Source organism: Tribolium castaneum, chromosome 3 (assembly GCF_031307605.1).
Source record: "Tribolium castaneum strain GA2 chromosome 3, icTriCast1.1, whole genome shotgun sequence".
Taxonomy (NCBI): domain Eukaryota; kingdom Metazoa; phylum Arthropoda; class Insecta; order Coleoptera; family Tenebrionidae; genus Tribolium; species Tribolium castaneum.
In genome coordinates, this window is record NC_087396.1 from 18561590 (window position 1) to 18579594 (window position 18005).

Below are 18005 nucleotides of genomic sequence, written 5' to 3' on the forward strand. Positions count from 1 at the left end.
TAATAGGTCTTTACAATTGTGCTACTTATTTTACTTGTAGGTGAGCCGACCGCGAAACAATTTTTTTTTAATTTTTATAATAAAATTCATATTTTTGATAAGAATTACGAATTTCATGCGTTACTTTAAACTCACTCGATGTAATTATAGTTAGCTGTCTAGTTAAACTTAATGAATTCTTAATTATATTCTATTAACATTATGAGACTATTGGTAAGTAACTTATAAATTAATTTAGAATTATTTGTTGAAATAAATTCTTTTTTAGAAAGCAACAAAACTTCAGGCCTTTATATAAAGGCTGTAAAATCACTGTAAATTTATTATGTAGGCAGTAAATGACAACATCATCCACGAGTGATTCCCGGACAGAAGATTCCACAAGAAATGACGACTGGCTCTTCTCAGAGCCACTAATTTTTTCAGCAAATAAAAAATATTCTCACAATGCTCACACTTTAAAATAAATAAAGAGATAACCGTTAGTCATTTAACTTAAAAAAAAAACTCATTTACCACTATAAAATAAAGGTGAAACAAGATGATAAAACAGTCTTAGTGGTAATTATCAATAAATTAATCACATTTTTTACATTTCATTTTATTATTTTGTTTTATAATTACCGAAAAGGTTGAATAATATACCATAAAAACAGTAAACGGATTGAATTAAAACATTTATTAAGAAAAATAAAAGAAATTCAAACAACAAAAACTAAATTGCAGTACAAAACTCAAAGTACAAATTATTGGTTAAATACAAATAATAGAGAAAATGCAAACCACAAGCATAAAACAGCAATTCAAATTCAAACATACAATATGAAAAAAATACAGACAATTCAAACAACTATCACAAAATAACAGTTTAAAACTCAAAGAACAAATTATTGATTACGGTATGTGTTGTACACTAATGTTTTCACTAGCACCCAATTTACACAGCCAAGAATATCATTGTGTTGAGAGATAAGTTCCTCGCATTCATGTTTCTTCGGAGCAACTTTCTTTAGAATGTGACCACGAAAATGATGCAGCACGATCCTTTTTTCTTTTTCTGACCATCGATGTCGCACAGAGTTTGAAGATTCTACATAACAAATATCATTAACATACAGTGTAATCTTTTTCAACCCCAAACACATAAAATATGATTAGCGTAAGTCTAACTATCATCACCTTCGAACTGAAATTTCGTGTTAAAATAATCATATTTTTTGTTTGTGCGAGTATAAAAATGTCCAAATGGTATTTATTTAAAGTTAAATGATTAGGACATACCACTTTTCTTTCCAAGAGGCTTATTCTTTCCTCCTGCATTCTTTCTATTGTTATTAGTGTCTACTTCCATTTCTGAATTATTTTCTTTTTCTATAAAACAAACACCATAAACGTAAAACTTATTGTATATATTATAATTACCTTTTTTCTTTCCAATACTTTTATTCGTATTTTCTGTTTTCTTTGAATTCCCATTAACATCTTCTACTTCTGCATCTGCTTCCTGTTCCATGTTGCTACTACATACTTCCTCTTCTAGATTTAATTGTTTTGTGACTGTGTTTGTATTATTTTCTGCATTTTCGTTTTTCTTTTCTTCTTTATTTTGTAATGGAGCATTTGCCGCTTTTCTAAGAACTTTTTCTGCAAGTGGTATTGCTTCATCTGTTTCACTTTCTGATTCCGAACTGTAGTAGATATCTCGCTCTAATTCAATTTCATTTAGACTTTTTCCTTTAAACTGTTCGCCTTTTCCTTTTTCTAATAACAAAAGAATCTTAGCCACTTTGGCCGTCTGGTAAATATCTTGCGGTAATCTACATAAATATGTAAAGTGAAATAAAATATTCAAAAATAAAATATTACCGATAGAATTCTGCATGTGTTTTTTTAGTATGACCCATAAATGTAGCAACCTGTTCCATTTCATTGTCTTCCATACTCATTAGTTGTAAAGTCGTAGCAATATGTTTTCTAAATCTGGTAGATGTTAAAAGATTAGGATTTTTTGCTCCACAACTAGAAGCAAGTTTTCTCATTACGTTGCTTCCATTCATCCATCTGTCTTGAGATCCAGGATTTGCAAATAGGAAAGGATTTGATGTTGGCACAATAGATGTTTCGGTTCTGATTTTAATTAGACAATCTATAAATTTTTGTAGTTTTATGGAAAATAAAATTGGAACTGGTTTAGAGCCTTTGCCACCAGTGACCACTCTTTTAAATCGTTTACTTAAAATTTGTTCCACCGATGTGAGAGAACGCATAAATGCTTGTTCACCTTCAATAACCGAGTTCTTGTCAGCCGAAATGTATGTTGCCAATTTTAAATACTGAACATCGCCAACACGTTTTCGATTGAACATTATTGTTAAAGCCAAAACACATTGTGCTAAAGTTTTATAATTTTGTCGCATATTTGTTTTTCCCTCATTTATCAAGTTATTATATGCTTTGTCCGCCTGTTCACTAATAAACGTTTGTAACGTTAAAATGTCGCTTGTTAGAGGTAGTTCTGTTGGTTTTTCCCAATGTTTTTCTTTTAAGTTTTTCAAAGCCAAACTTGAAAGCTCATTACACCAATGACCACTTATTAGTTTTTTCAGTTCCTTGATTTCTGTTTTCTTTTCTCTATCATCTTCCCATCTTAAGTTCGGCAAATGTCTCTTCTCAATGACAACTTTTAAGGCTACGTCACATAAGATTTTCAAATTAGTGCCCATATGCAACGCAAGCGAGGGTGCCTTGAACATTTTTGTTTCGGCATTGTAGCCACTTATTTCTTTAGCTGCCGATACCAAATGCCTAAAATTTTCAGGCTTTAAAGCGTCAAAAAGAGTACAAATTGTTCTGTCCATTAATTTTAAAGCAATCAATAATCTGGCCATTTCTCTTATCTTATTTGAAACAACGGTAGCAATTTGTTGTCTTTTGTGTTTATTTAATAGCGTTTCTCCATACAAACAAATTATTGAATCATTTTTCGCTACTGCACTAATCTCGTCTGGACGCATTATTCCAAAAACTTCCTTTTTCAGACGAGATTTTTTCAAAAATTCATCATTTTTTACGACAAGTAATGATGCAAAAGTTTGAGATCTGGCTAGACAATTTTTTCCAGGCGTCGCTTCGTCTGGAGGGCGTTTTTTACAACCTTTGACATGCTTATACAAAAGTTTCTTACTAAAGTAACCTAAGCAATATGTGCAAACAAAATACTCAACATCTGGGTTTTTTGAGGTTCTGACAGGATTCAAAATCCCTTTTTCATTCTTTAGATGAAAGTATCCTTGCTTTCTTAATGACTCAATTAGAGCTAAACGTTCTTTGCTCCGAGGTTTAAGACTTTCAAGGAGCTGCACTTCTTTACTCTTTTTGTGGTGTCGAAGTAGATGGCGTGTAAAATGGGTGCTAACATCATTAAAACAAATAGGACATATTGTTGGCCTTTCCCTAGCAGATTGCTTCTTAATATAATCTTGGTTTGGCTTTTGAATACGGGTAAGAGAATCATTAAGAGCATGTGGCTCGGTTTCGTTACAAGGATTTTGTTCAAGTGGACTGCACGTATCTTTTGAACACTGAATATAATGGAAATTAAACACTATTTAAAATAATTAATTCAACCTACACCAGGTAACGAAGTAGGATCTATTTTAATTTGATCTTGAGATGTGGTAATCTAAAAGTAAGTTTCAAAGTCATAATGACGAAATAAACCACAATCTAATAATTATTTACCTGCTTTAGATATGGAATATCAGGAGAAGGCTGGGCAGAATCTGAATCTGACCAATTAAAATTAGTAGTTGGATGTTTATCAGGAGGTACATATTCACTACCAGAGCTCGCAAAATCTTGAAAACTGCTTGTGCTCTTAAAAAAAAACATTTAATTTTTCCTTCAACAAAATTTCAATTTACTGGCAACGATTAAATCTATTTTTTTTAGAAAAACTTTTCAATTTTTAGGTAATGTTTAATTAATAATAATTATTTAAAAATATTACAGAAAAAATAAAAAATAATTTAAGCATCACGTATTTAATAGAAAAAGCTAATTTTTGAGTAATTTTTAAATTAAACAAGATTATAAGTTTGAAAAAACTGCCTATAATTGTTCCAAAAAAACTTACACTTCTTGATTCTGAAGAAGGTGGTCTGGAGTATGTAGACCTTTGACGTTTAGGTAAATGAGTAACTTCACCCACGTCTGTCACATGTGCTGCAACAATTTTGCGTTATCCAGCGTTGGGCAAAAGTATGAAACCAAGCGTTTTGTGCCTAAACTATGTACTCGACGAAAGAACCAATTACTGCATTACCAACTACTTTGAAAATGTGATTATTTTTCAAGAATAAATTTTTTTGAAGCTATTTTAGTTTTCGAATTATTGAAAAAAATGTTTTTTGTCAAATCGCACCCTGCTACGGTGATTTTTTTGGTAAAAGGTTATGCTCCAAAAATAACTTCTAATTTAATAAAATTAATTTTAAACCAGTATTTTTTCTTAAATAAATTATTAAATTTGCCTTCCAAATTCGTACCGAAGCTTCGAATTTGGCCGAAGTGGTTGTATCCCTAGATGTTTATGTTTGCGAAAATTTTGGCGAATCAAATTAGTGGATCAAAAGCATCAATGGATACAACCACTTCGACCAAATTAGAATAATCTTTGGAATGATTTCAGGCCGGAAGTTCTATAATTTATTAAAAAAAACATTGATTTAAAATTATATTTATTAAAACAGAAGTTATTTTTAGAACATTAGCTTTTACCAAACAAATCGCCGTGGTAGGGTGCCATTTAAAAAAAAAATTTTTTTGAATAACTCCAAAACTAAAAGGAATTTCGAAAAAAATTATTCTAGAAAAATGATCACATTTTTGTAGTTGATGTAGTAGTTGATGAAGTAGTTGATGATGTACTAAGTAGCTTTTGCGTAAAATACATAGTTTAGGCACAAAACGCTTGGTTCCAGACTTGCCCAACGCTGTATATTAATAATTATTTATCTAAACTTTGGCGTAAAAATGGTAATAAAGATGCATAATTACCTGTTTCATTTTGAGCAGCTAAACTTATGAGAAATTTAGTTCTGTCCATTCTGGTAGTACAAACCAACACACTACACTAAGTAAACTCTCAAATATGTTAAAAAAAGTGCATAATATTTTCTAGAAACCAGATAAGTGCAGCCCTATTGAAGATTTGGATATTTGTAATTTTATTGAAAGGAACTGCGTACTAGGTAAATATTGACAACACTGTCGGGCTTCGTATAATGCGCAAATCCTCCTCAGAATATACAAACGGGACTCATATAGTAAGTAATACATAGTGGGCTTTGTGAAAGCTGAGAAATATGTTTTCAACTGTATATTGAAAAAACTTACCCCTCTGCGGTTGCGCATAATACTTTTTAATTATAGAATGCTTTCGTGCAGAATATACAGCTCTAAGTACAAAGGAAAGCCCGGGCTTCTTAGTGTCTATAGAACATACTGGGCTTGATAAAGATAGCTGGGTATGTATATATATATATATATATATATATATCGGAATTTAGACAAAGATTTGCTTCAACTACTGCATTGTGCCTAAAAGAGTACTTAAGTTGGGTATCACCAACAATTGCATGAATAGATGAATACTGAAAAGAACTCGCTGAAAGTATACAGAGTGTATCAGAAATACGTGTGTTAATTTTGCCACGTAATAAAGCTCATCAAGTAGTACAACAATTTTTTGCAAAATTATTTATTTATTATTTTCATACTGTTTTCCTCCTTTCTATTGTATAAATGAACCGATCAGTGTTTATTAATATAATTAGTTTCTATTATTTTTATATTCATAGCAATATTTTTCTATATTTTCTTTTTCTATTACAACGAAAATAGTTTGGTACCGTTATTTTTACATCCATAGGCGGGTACACATTTCAATATGTTATTTTTTCCAAATTTTACGTAAATCTAGGAAACTTTTATTAAAAATTACAATAGAAAAAATGTGTTATTTGTTGAGCTCTATTACCTGTTAAAAGGACCCTCTTGTATCAGGTATTTGATTTTTAATAACCTCCCTCCAGGTATTAAAGAAATCCGATCTCCGTAGCTTAAAAATTTAAGAGAATGCTGTATTCACATTTATTAAAACATTGTTTCTATGTATTCCATTGAAGAATATCTTGACAATGGACATTTTGTGAACAGGAATGATGGTTTTTATGTCTTAAACTTTGCGAGTAATTTTGATACATTTTGTTTATTGTTTTAAGTTTTCTTTTCATTTGTCTTTTTTTATCATGTTATTATAAATTTAATTTGATAGTATTTAAGCCTTTTTAAACCCAAATTGTGAAGTAGGAATAACTATTATGAAAATTACGAAAATACAGATTTAGATGTGGCGGAAGCAGCAAATACCGGCCTACAATTTGTTCACATAAAAAAATTTAAGATTTGTTCTTACCTGACTCGAAATATTTATTTTTCGGCGAGCCGTAATTACATGAAGTAAGAGGTGTGTGATGTAGGAACCGTAACCGTATTTTCATTTGCTGCCGAGTTCATGGCTTCTTTGAGCGGGAATATGTAGACCGGTAGGTCCAATAACGTAAATTTAGTTGGATCATCTTGGAACGAGGCCATTTAGCGCAATCGCTTTTCTATGTAGATTGTGGCCGTCTCCGGGCCCAGTTTATTGAAAATTCCTATCTGGCAAGTTTGCCGATGATGTTATAATTTGATTGTGCGAGTCTTATCTCGGTGGAAGTACAGAGTGTGGAGTTGAAGTTGGATATTATGCAGTGGATGGGGTTTAAAGCGCAGGGGCGGGGAACTAGTTGCATGTGTGAGTAAAAATGGTGGCGTAGAGAACGAAACGGTTCAGTTTTAGATTGTAAATTGACCCATTCCACCCCCGAATCGAGTTGAGCTACTTCTTACCGCGCGCCTCTATAAACTTTGCAAAGCCCTCCAGGAATCTGTAATGAGGACTTTGCAGTATTCGATAATTTTACTTACTGCCGAAACTTTTGCTTTGGCATGCAAAACTTTACCGATTATCGATTGAATACGTCTGCCGCGGAAAAATTGTCGGAATGAAGTTTATTTTTGAACAAAACACGCTGCGTTAATTTTTTATTCCTCTAGAGAAATAACTGGCATATTCTGTAATTTATCGAACTGTTCGGAATTTTAAAAATTCCATATTTAACAGTTCGAGGATAAATTACATTCCAATATAATTTGTTCTGAACGAATTTGGCTCATTTTAGCTGCCACATTAACTAGAGAGTAATTCCATAAATCCAGACGTTTATGCGTCGGACAATAATCAGGTTTTTTCGAAATTAAAATAAAATATAGGGGCGCCAATACAGCCAAACTCCATTATCGATTCCACAAATCACAATCAGTCCTGGAAACGTCCTAAATAATCGCCGGAATATTTTAATTCCGTTCTCTCTCCACTGCGAAAAATGCATTAAGGGTAATTTACGGCTCACTGCAGGATTTGACTTTCCGATCCTTCCTTTTATTCAGTTAGCTTTTTTCCGAACTCTGAAAATAATTGAGGTGGAAACCATATTTGCATTTTCATATCTTCTCGCCGGCAACGATTGTGTTGATTCCCGTCCCTTTTTTTATTGTTATCCTTCAACGCCAAACTTGCCAAGTTTCATTATCAAAGGTGAACGCGGTCAAAGGTTTGCTTGCTTATTCAACTTATGGGATTGTAATCCATCATAAGATAACTTCTCCATTAATGGGAAATGACAACTTTGATATAACCTCCTTTGAGTTTAATCTACTAAGTTTCCTTAATGTCTCCATATTTCTCAACGCGAATATGAAACGTGATATATTCAGGATATTGAAAACGGCGTTAAAAAACTTCAAGCCGAGATCTGTGACGCTAAGGAAGGAACTGTAATAATCCTCTTGACGGAAGAACAAAAATCAAGGTGAAGATAACGCCTAGCGCTGACGCTTGGAGATTTATTACACTTTATTTTAAAGTCGGCACGAAAGAAGAAATAAGTGGGGAACGTACGCAGTGGATGAATGGGAATCTTAATTACAATAAAGCTTCTCGCCATGAATTATGTTCCTTAACATGTATTTTTAATAAATTAATTAAAAGAAAAAGTCACAAACTTTACCTAATGGTAGGCAAGGAACCCCTGTCTCAAGTTATCGTCATGAGCAGAGACAGTTGAGTCGTTTTTCTCCAAATGAAAATTTCAAAGGAGAAAACTCGTTTTGTTTCAATAAACCGAACCGAAGAGGAACCGCGGCGTTAAATAGCTTTTGATGAAAGACCTCCACCCATGTTTCCACGCGCGCAAAACAGAAACCGCGTAATTGTTAATTTCGATTTTCGTCTCGTCGTGGATAAATCTAGTCAAATGACGAGATAAAACAGTCATATAATTGCGTCGCATGCTCTACGAGTGAATAGAGTCGTTCGAATTACGCTCTAGCAACATCAATGGCGGGCATAATATAAAATTTTAATAAACGGAATGATTTTGCCATTCAATTACTCCGTAAATAAGATTAGAGGAAATCGACGGATATACCGAGCGGAACCAACTATTCCGAGCCAATTTAATATCCATTTAAGGCATTCTGAGATCTCTCGTATTCGCGCCTTCCTACGCGAAACGAGCCAAGATAGAAAGCCCCAGTTTTAAAGATCGACTGTAAATATGAAATGTTCGCTTGAATTCTGCTGCTCTTGCAATTATTTTACGTCCGTCTTTATTAATTTTCTCCAGCGGAGTGATTTATCCATTTGAGTGTCTCATAAACTGATGCAATAAATACATCGATTCCTTGGGTTTTTCCAGAGGCACTTAAACATTCAGTCGGGCACTGCAGGAGACACAGGACGTGATGTATAGGAGCAATTTTGACCGGACACGACCAACTATGATGGAGTGGTCCCGCGAGTCGTTTCTTGCACGTCCTATTGCAGCTCGGTCGCTCATTCATACCAACTGCAACCGCATAACTTACCGAAAACACAACTAACCAGTTACGAGCGCTACGTGCCTATGGTCCTTCCATATTTATTATTATTCATGACCGAACCACCCCGGTTTTTCTTCGACGAACGTTTCGTTCAATTTAATAGCGCAATTAACAGAGTTTCCAGAATAACCGTTTTTATACTACAGCAATATGACTAGGAATGGCTACATTTAAGCCCTATTTAACCTCTCTGTTATATACTTCGACAAAAAGCTTATCGGAAAAGCATTTCTGGAAATAATCCAAACATATTCACTCGAAAATAACTGTGTTGTTTAAAAAATTCGAGATCCTCTCTCCAACTCCTCATTTTACTGTGAAGAGTCCACTGTAGCTATTAGTTTATATTGCATTCAAACACTGGTTGACACCAAAACACCAAACTGTTTTTTAAAATATAAACGAAAGAAATCATATTTATTTGGCTTTGTTGCAAAGTCACTTCTGATTGTTTTCTTTATAAACTTTATACACACATTGATCACGTGAACCAATTAGATGCCATCATTTACGAAATTAACTTTTAACAGCGCGTAATATTTTAATTATGCTTTATATTAACCAGCACTAAGTATTGCTTATTTTTAATTGTGAATGCAACATTTATTACAATTAGAATTATTTTTAAATATGTATATTAATATGTTATTAAGTCGTTTAGAATTTTTATTAGACTAATTGGAACACAAATAAGTAAATTAAATCAATCAAATCGCTTTTTTTGTTCGTAAATTTTGCTGAATGAAAAGTAGAAAAGTAGTTTCGTCGTGCATACATTTTGCAGTTTTTTAATGTTATGTTGTTAATTTGATTAAATTTGCCTGTAAAGAATTTGGAAAAATCTCTATGATATCATACTTCCTACTTCATCAGCTCAAGTTTATTAGTGAAACGAGGTGTCGAACTGTCGATAACAATTTTTCTTACATTTTTTCGATTTTTTTAATAACGCATTCTTTAAGGTAAAGTAGTTTGTAATAAATTCCTTTGTCTTTAATTGTTTTTTAACTATTACATTTTACATTCAAATGTGTTTCTTGAATCAAGTTTTGTAAATTAACAAGTCTCGTAATTAACGACAATTTCACCGTAGAAAAGATGTCGATCACAATTATTATTCTAAAGCTGTTTATTTTAAATAAATTGGTTTGTATTAAGTTTATTTAACAATGTAGGTAATAATTTTTCTGCGTGCTTAAATAAGTACAACATTATATTATCCGTTTCAAAACTACAAAAACTCCAATGTCACATTTTCTCAAAATTACGAGTAACTCTTATAAATTATTCATGCACATCTAAAAAATAATAGCTAATATAATTTATACTTCTATAGGGAAGTCTAATCATTAATAACTATTTTACAATTTCATAAATCTTCCTTAAAATAATGATTACCGAATGCGAGGTTAGCATTTTTCAAACAGCTAATAATTAGCAATATTTACGAAGTATGCCGTTCGATATATATATGTTATAATTCTGTTTCAGATTGCTAACTTTGCAAATTGTTGTAACTTTTTTTACTGCTATAAATACTGTAGTAAACATAAACATACTTTTTCTGAGCATACTGTACAATTTACCTACAACAAATTAAACAAATTGTTGAGAAAATTTGTTTATTAAATTATTATTACTTTTCTCATTGTGTAATTCAAATTTGTTTGTTGAAATCAAGTATAAGTTATTAATCAATACTGTAAATAATGCTTACGTTTTTAAGTTTCGTTTTGTTTTCACTCTACATTAAACTTATCATTACGGAATTTAAAGCATATTTATTTCCGATTAATTTTCTTTGATTTATTTTAATATTGACTCTTAGAAATAGCTACCAATTTGTTTAAAATACTTGTATTGACACTATTGCCATTAAAACTAATCTGTGGTAAATAGTTAGGATGACAATGTTTTTGAATTATTTAAAAACATGTGCGTAATTTTCTGTGTGATTGATACTTTGGAATGTGTTCACTTTTTAGAGTAATTTCTTCAAAAGTGTTTATTTACAAGTATTTTAAGTAGCGATCAATTTTTATATTCTAACTTCCTACAACATATGCTTTTTAAAAGGGTTTAATATCTAATTAATATCTCATTACATATATACTGTTGGTAATGGAACAAAAAGTAAGCAAAATCAGAAAAACGTGTGTGTTCTTATAGCTATTTATAGGTAATTACAAAACAGTGACATACGAGTATTTTAAGTTGGATATAAAAAAAAAGTTCTTGCTGAATTTAATCATTCAGTATCAATGTATAGCTATGCTAGTTCGTTATGAATGGGAATTTATAAACAACAAGTCAAAAAGATTTCAAAAATAAGAAAATAGAAAACATAAATTCATGAGAGGGGTAAAAGGCTAAGTTATCTTTCAACATATAAACAATCAAAACTTAGTTTACTTACAGATACGTACTTAAAAAACTATTAAAATATGACGAAACTTATTGTAGCAACTTTTTGCTTGTACACCATTAAATTTTATTGAGATTACCTACCCCACACCGCAAAGACCCTTCAAGCTAATCTTTCAGACAAACCGATCGGTATCGTAAATATCTTCGGGTCACCCTTGTCAAAACATCTTATTGTCAGAGTTGATTATATCATAAACACCATTAACTGCTATAAAACTTTATGGTGTTCACAGAAAACGTTGCTACAGTACAAAAAACCTATAATGACATGTAGGGGCTCTCGGGAAGTAGCCCCAAAATATACAAATTACAAAAACAATCACAAATTGCAATTTTGGTCTTACAAATACTTACAATCTGAAAGAAATTAAAGGCTTGGTTTCATGGAACCCGTATTGCACCTTGTTTTGGGATAACGAGAGCCACTTTGAATGCTGGGACCACATGTGTGGCGCTTTTCCGGCTCCAGAAGTGATCTTTTTCCCTTGAATCTGTCGATATTCAAATGAGCAATCTTTAGTTCAGTCGAATCCCAACGGAAATTCTGCATTTCAGGCGGGAACGAAGCTGTTACAGCCACCTTCGACCTGTTCGACTCGTCGAGTGGCCCGGACCTGACTTTGTCCCCGCAGACGTTCACGAACTCAGCTGAGGCCTTTATCAACGACAACTCCAACAGTCTGGGAGTCCCAGCGGACAGCGATGCAGGTTAGTCACTTTCCTAGTCGAGAAAGCCGGACTCGCTCCATTAATAAAGGCAAACAATGGCGATTGTGTCCGCACTGCACAGAGATGTCACCCGTTAATGAACAGATGAAATCGTGCAAGCTTTGTGTGCCTCGATAGCTCTCCGATCGTAATTAAATCAAAACGTCAGCCATGTAAAAATCACCGCAATTCGCACAAAAAGCACCAGAACGAAGTTAAAAAATTACTTCTTCCACGTTACGGTTACTTGGTTTTAGTTACGGAGTAGAAATCCGATTTCCACTCATATTGTGAGTGATCTCGAAATTTAGAGCTCGTCTAATGAGAATTTCAAGGGTGGCTCAAGAAACAAACAATAATTTATTTAGCGTTTATAAGCGGCTCGACTTTGCCTCTATGTTACGACTAAAAGAGGAGGATTAAGGATTTAGTGACGCACTCGTGGATTACTGGATGCGTTGGGATGTTTGCAAAACGTATATATTTTATATCTTTCTGTGTGTTTATTGAATTTGGTTAAAGCTTTTGTTTGGCGAGATCTGGAAATGCTTTTTTCTCTTTTGTATATTTTGAATATCTTACGTACAAATTCTTATACAAATTCTCATTGATTGAAAGTGATGCAGTCACTACTTTTCCCAGTAACGCAAAAAACTACTTTTTTGAGAAGTAATTAATAATTGTAATGAATGTAACTAGGAAAGCTCTGTTTGAGATTATAAATCTTTAACCCATCTTTAACCATACGAGTACTTGTTTCTGTTATAAATTATAATTTAGAAGCAGCTCTTTTGTATATAGGCACCAATAAATTTTTTTTGTCTAAAACTTAAACATCTGGTTTAAGGCTGAAGAAAATAGATTTTCTTGAGTTTTTGAAAATGAATATGTTAGTGGTTTGTTTTTGTCAAAAACCGTAAAAATCTTCCATCAACTTTAGATCGTAAAATCATTTCAAATGTCATTTCCTAGACGTAAAATCGGAAATCTTTTTCATTAACTATTTATTTTAATAACTACTGAAACAGTATTCGACAAAAGGAAGATATCCTAAACTGTCTGCATGTAAAATGATCCGGGGATCATCTATGGCTTTTTTTAGCACTTTTCTCAAACTGCTAGTCGTAGTCGTAGGACAGTGCTTTTTTTACAAAGATTGATAATAAGAGTTTTCAGTTTTCTAGAGCCAGTTCTATTTTAATATATCCCTTATGCTACTCCATAGACCCAAATTTCTCATCATTTACTAATTAATAACCCAGCTAACATTGGTGAATTCACGGTGAGGAAAAATGCTTCACACGTGAATTCACGGTGAATTCAGATGCATCCGTCCGGTGAATTCACCATGAAATCACGCGTGAGACATTTTTCCTCATCGTGAATTCATTGTGAATTCAGGTACATCTGATTGCTAAATTCACACGTGTGACGCGCTTAAAGAAAAGATTAAAAAGTCAAAATATGCGATTTTGAAATTATAATAGTTTTAGATTAATGTAAAGTAATCACAATCAAAAAATCTATTTTTTGTCTTCTTAGGTCTCTTTTCTCTAAGTGCGTCACTACCTAATAGTTGTATTTATAGTGAAGGGACAAAACAACAATATTCTATCAATTCATTAATTAAGCAGATTTTCATTTAACTTATTAATTTAATCGCTTTTATCAGCGCTCGAAATGCTTTCTTCTTCTTCTTTTTCTTCTTCTTCCTCATCTTCCTTTTCTTCTTCTTTCTCTTCTTCTCACCCAAAATTTTAAGAAATCGCAGGGTCTTACTGATTTACCGAAGCTAGAATCGTTTTTAGGCTAATACTTTTTAATTGCCAACATTTTTCCAAAATCTGTTAAAATCATAAGGCAATAACTACAAAATTTGGAAGAAAACTCCCAGTTTTTTTCCTTAAAGCTACTTATTAGATGTTGCTTAATGTTGGTTTAGTTTTTTATGAAAATCTTAAAAAAGGTTTGTTAGTTATATCAAAAAACGTAAAAAAAATCCGATTATCCATATGCCGCATTGTAAAAGATTCAATAATTCAATTTTTAAAATTGAAGATCTCCGATCTTTTCATTTTTGCATCATTCGGTGCAGATTTCTTTGAACAATAATCTGTTAAAATAAAAAGAATGGGTAATGGAACAACTACGCTCTCTGGCGACATTAATAGAACTACTGAGGACGGGAGAGTTTTATTTGTGCATCGTTCCATATCCTAACCTTTAGATATCCGGAGACCTAACTTAGAATTCAAATAAATTCCCTATATACGTATATGCGTATTCAAAAGCACAATAGCATGTTTTTAGTTAATATTTTTACAATTTTCATAATATTTGGAGGATGCGATCACATTAAAAAAAAATAGAAAACTGACATTTTCGTAAATGGATTTCATCTAATTTCGACGGTTAAAGACAGAGAGATAAATAGATGATGCTGTCACAGTTGGATCATAATAAATTACTGTTGAAAGGTAATGTTTCTAAACGCTGCAAATATTGTTGCATTAATTATAACATGTGTGTGGGCCTTATCGGCGTGTGTGGCAACAATAATGAATGTTTATGTTTTGGTGAAGTAATAAAAATTCACGGCGGTTTCTCGTCAGCATCATCGTTAAAGGAAAACACCGTTGCATGGGTATAAAGGCAACCGTTAGACACTTCTTTGGATTCACCAAATGAATTCGGAATGTCTGGGTAGGAACTCCCCTTTAGTGTTCGGGTCTCGCGAGGCCTTTTCCGTCATGAATATAAGATTTTATTTGATAGGCACAGCTCGGTTCATTTTCTTTCCGTTAAAAGGACCGAACTGCAAATTGGTCAATTTTTTTATTCGGTGCGAAACAATCTCCTAAATCAGGAGAGCGCTTCTTTCAGGAAACCAATTGAATAACTCCGAGATTTCACATTCGACTCAGCTCGAACACTAATGACGCTGGCCGACGGAAATAAAACACCAGCCATGTCACTTCCTGACTGGAATAATGACGCAGTCAGGATGAAATGGATGGACTAGCGCACGCCTTTGGAACTCTTTAGAATTTCACTCAGTGATGTCGAAATCGTGATGTTTTCATTGAAAACATTACGGGGCGTGTTATTTTTACCGTATTTGCTTAGTACAAACGATATTAATCTTTTTATTTTGGGAGGGTTTGAATCAACCGAGAGTTAATGGACAACAGTTGTTGTCGGAGGATGACCTAATTCTTGACCCTCGGCATTACATGATCACTGATGCATTGTTTCCAAGGGGTGGACGCCTCTAAATGGATGCGCGAACATTTACATTTTCGGAAAAACAACAATAAAAATTTAAAAAAACTAAAAATCATTACAGTATAACATCCGAATTAAGGTCGGCCTCGACCCATCTACTTAATGGAAGAAACTTATTTTTTGTCAAATATAATATCCAAAAGAATATATCGTGAATGGGTTACTTAAAAAAATATGTTCAAGACTATGATTAAGAGGGCTAAAAAGATTTAAATTTTAGCCATTTTCCGCAGTGATTTACAGCAATTTTTAGTAGAGTATTTGAAACTACTTTACAGGTTACATTCTTCCTCTTAGGCTCTAGGGGAGAAAGTTTTCTAAAAGCAGTACAACGCACTATTTGTTTTCTAAATATTGTCAACGCCCAAGTGATAAAAGAAATTAAAGCAGTTTGGAATTATTGACTAAAATAAAATTTGTAACTTGGATATAAGCGATTTTTGTAAAAAATCCTGAATCAAGTCAATTTTTGATTTTCTTTGCACATCGTTTGCTGCATGCGGTTTTTGAAAAATGCACAGGCACCTCTAACTTTTTTTTCAAATGTAACGGTATTTTAAGTGTGACCTCATGTGAAAGAGCACTTTGCAAGGAATACAACGCACTATTTGTTTTCTGAATATTTTCAAAGCCTACTCGATAAAAAATGAAAAACAATTTTTATAAGTTGAAATTAGGGAAATCACACTAGAAATGTTGCAAAATCTTAGAAATTTATGCTACTGTTGTTATGTTATTTCCCAGGGGAGGAACGGTGCCCATTTTGAACAATTGTATTAAATAATGTTCAACTTATAAAATTGGTTTTAATTTTTTTATCACGTAGGCTTTGAAAAAATTCAAAAAACAAATACTGCGATGTATTGCTTGCGAAAAAGGCTTTCATACGAGGTGTCACTTGACATACCATTACATTTGAAAAAAAGAAGTTAGAGGTGGCTATGTATTTCTGACAACAGTAAACAAAAACCATATGCACCAAATAGTAGGCAGCAAAAAATAAAAATTGACCTGTTTCGGGAATTTTCACCAAAGTCGCTTTAAACAAAGTTATGAATTTTATTCCAGTTAAAAATTCCAGGCTGTATATTATTTTAGACTACACATTCCTTTGGAGATTATGTATTATAAAAAATAATTTTCATCGGGTAAGCAGATCGGTTCAGAATGACCCTAATGCGGATCTCCTACTATTACTATTATTGTTAATACTATTATTAACGTTTGATTTTGGGAGTCTTTGATTAGCAGCCAAATTAAATAGCTTACTAATACGAATATCAGTCAATTTCAGCGCCAGGTTTGATTTTGCGAATAATTAAATATTTGGAGAAATTATCGTAATTTCGAATAATCCTCCCGACATATGAAGCTTTTGATGTGAAACGTGATATTATGCGGGATATTGCAAATGGTAATTGAAAAAAAATTACTTCCAACAAATAAATAATATATTATTTACAATTTTTAATTGCGTAGTTATCAAAAGCATTTAATAAATGAATATTTGATATGTGTATTAATGAATACAAAGGCCTTCCATGCATTATAGAAATATAGCCATTAAGTTTATTAAATATATAATTATTACCATCATTTTACCTGTGGGCGCTATTTTTCAGCGAGAAATAATCTGTTTTAATTCTAAGGCTTGGACTTGCGCACAGTTTCCGAAATTGTCGTTTAGTCAAACTAATTTTCAATTATTTTCAAACAAAGGACCAAATTCCAAAAGCATTGTAAAGACCAGTTTGCCGCAAAAGAATTTTTGATTAAATTCTTTGCGCAGTTCACGTATTTGTTTTGGCGGTTAAACAATTTGCACAAAACGCAATCCCAAACCATTAATTTCTAAACCAAATTAATGTAAATGGGAACGGTAATGATGGCAACTAGCAAAACCCGTCGCGTTTTTTCAAACAGATGAGACAATAAGACAGCCAATGAAATATTCATTAGAGGAATATTGCAATTTGTGGGATTCGCTGCTATTTTGCAAGTTGTGTATTGCGTTAGAAGTTTGTGAAAGAAGGAAAATTTCAACGATGCTCTCGAAAAAGATATAGCCGGGGGCCCTCGTCGTTCACATTCAAAAAGTTGTTATATTTTTCATAGGAAAAAGCGGAAAAATACAGTTTGCAATTCAAATCGCTTTGATTCACACTTTGGCGACAACAACCGGAATAAAAAGAATCGGGGAAAAAAGCCAAATCCGACCTCTCGAACGTGTGCGTTGCAGATGGATAATTAAGTTGTGCTGATAAATCATCCAGGGAAAGAAAATTCGAGGGTGTATCGATAGGGTGCATTGCATATGGATGAGCTGCTCGCAATATGTGCTTTATTTCGTGAATAATGTTCGATGAAAAAACGGCCATAAATATTGTTAGGAGCAGACCGACAATATAAATCAATATCTCGCCTTGTTGTCATGAGTTTTAGTTCCCGCGAGTAATGCAACGAATAATAAATTTATACATCGGGGCATTGTTTTTAACGGAAGAAGAATAGAAACGTAAATAACGCCAACAAAAACT

The 18005-nt window shown here is 32.8% G+C and overlaps 2 protein-coding genes across 6 annotated transcripts in view; one reads left to right on the top strand and one right to left on the bottom strand.

Moving 5' to 3' along the window:
• The window catches only part of LOC103313127 (uncharacterized protein), a 163586-nt gene that overhangs the window by 122984 nt on the left and 22597 nt on the right, over nucleotides 1-18005 (top strand). For all 5 annotated transcript variants that reach the window (XM_008195568.3, XM_008195567.3, XM_015981451.2 and 2 more), the window contains exon 4: nucleotides 12031-12183. In XM_008195568.3, the coding sequence (XP_008193790.1) occupies nucleotides 12031-12183 (153 nt within the window). The remainder of the gene's footprint in view (nucleotides 1-12030; nucleotides 12184-18005) is intronic.
• Nucleotides 759-5387, bottom strand: LOC103314713 (uncharacterized). Its single transcript, XM_064355649.1, has 8 exons — nucleotides 5059-5387; nucleotides 4136-4224; nucleotides 3742-3876; nucleotides 3632-3682; nucleotides 1867-3581; nucleotides 1423-1817; nucleotides 1282-1371; nucleotides 759-1090 (listed from the first exon to the last, which is right to left on the bottom strand). Exons 1-8 carry the CDS (start codon nucleotides 5105-5107, stop codon nucleotides 888-890), a joined length of 2727 nt encoding a protein of 908 aa, XP_064211719.1. The 5' UTR covers nucleotides 5108-5387; the 3' UTR covers nucleotides 759-887.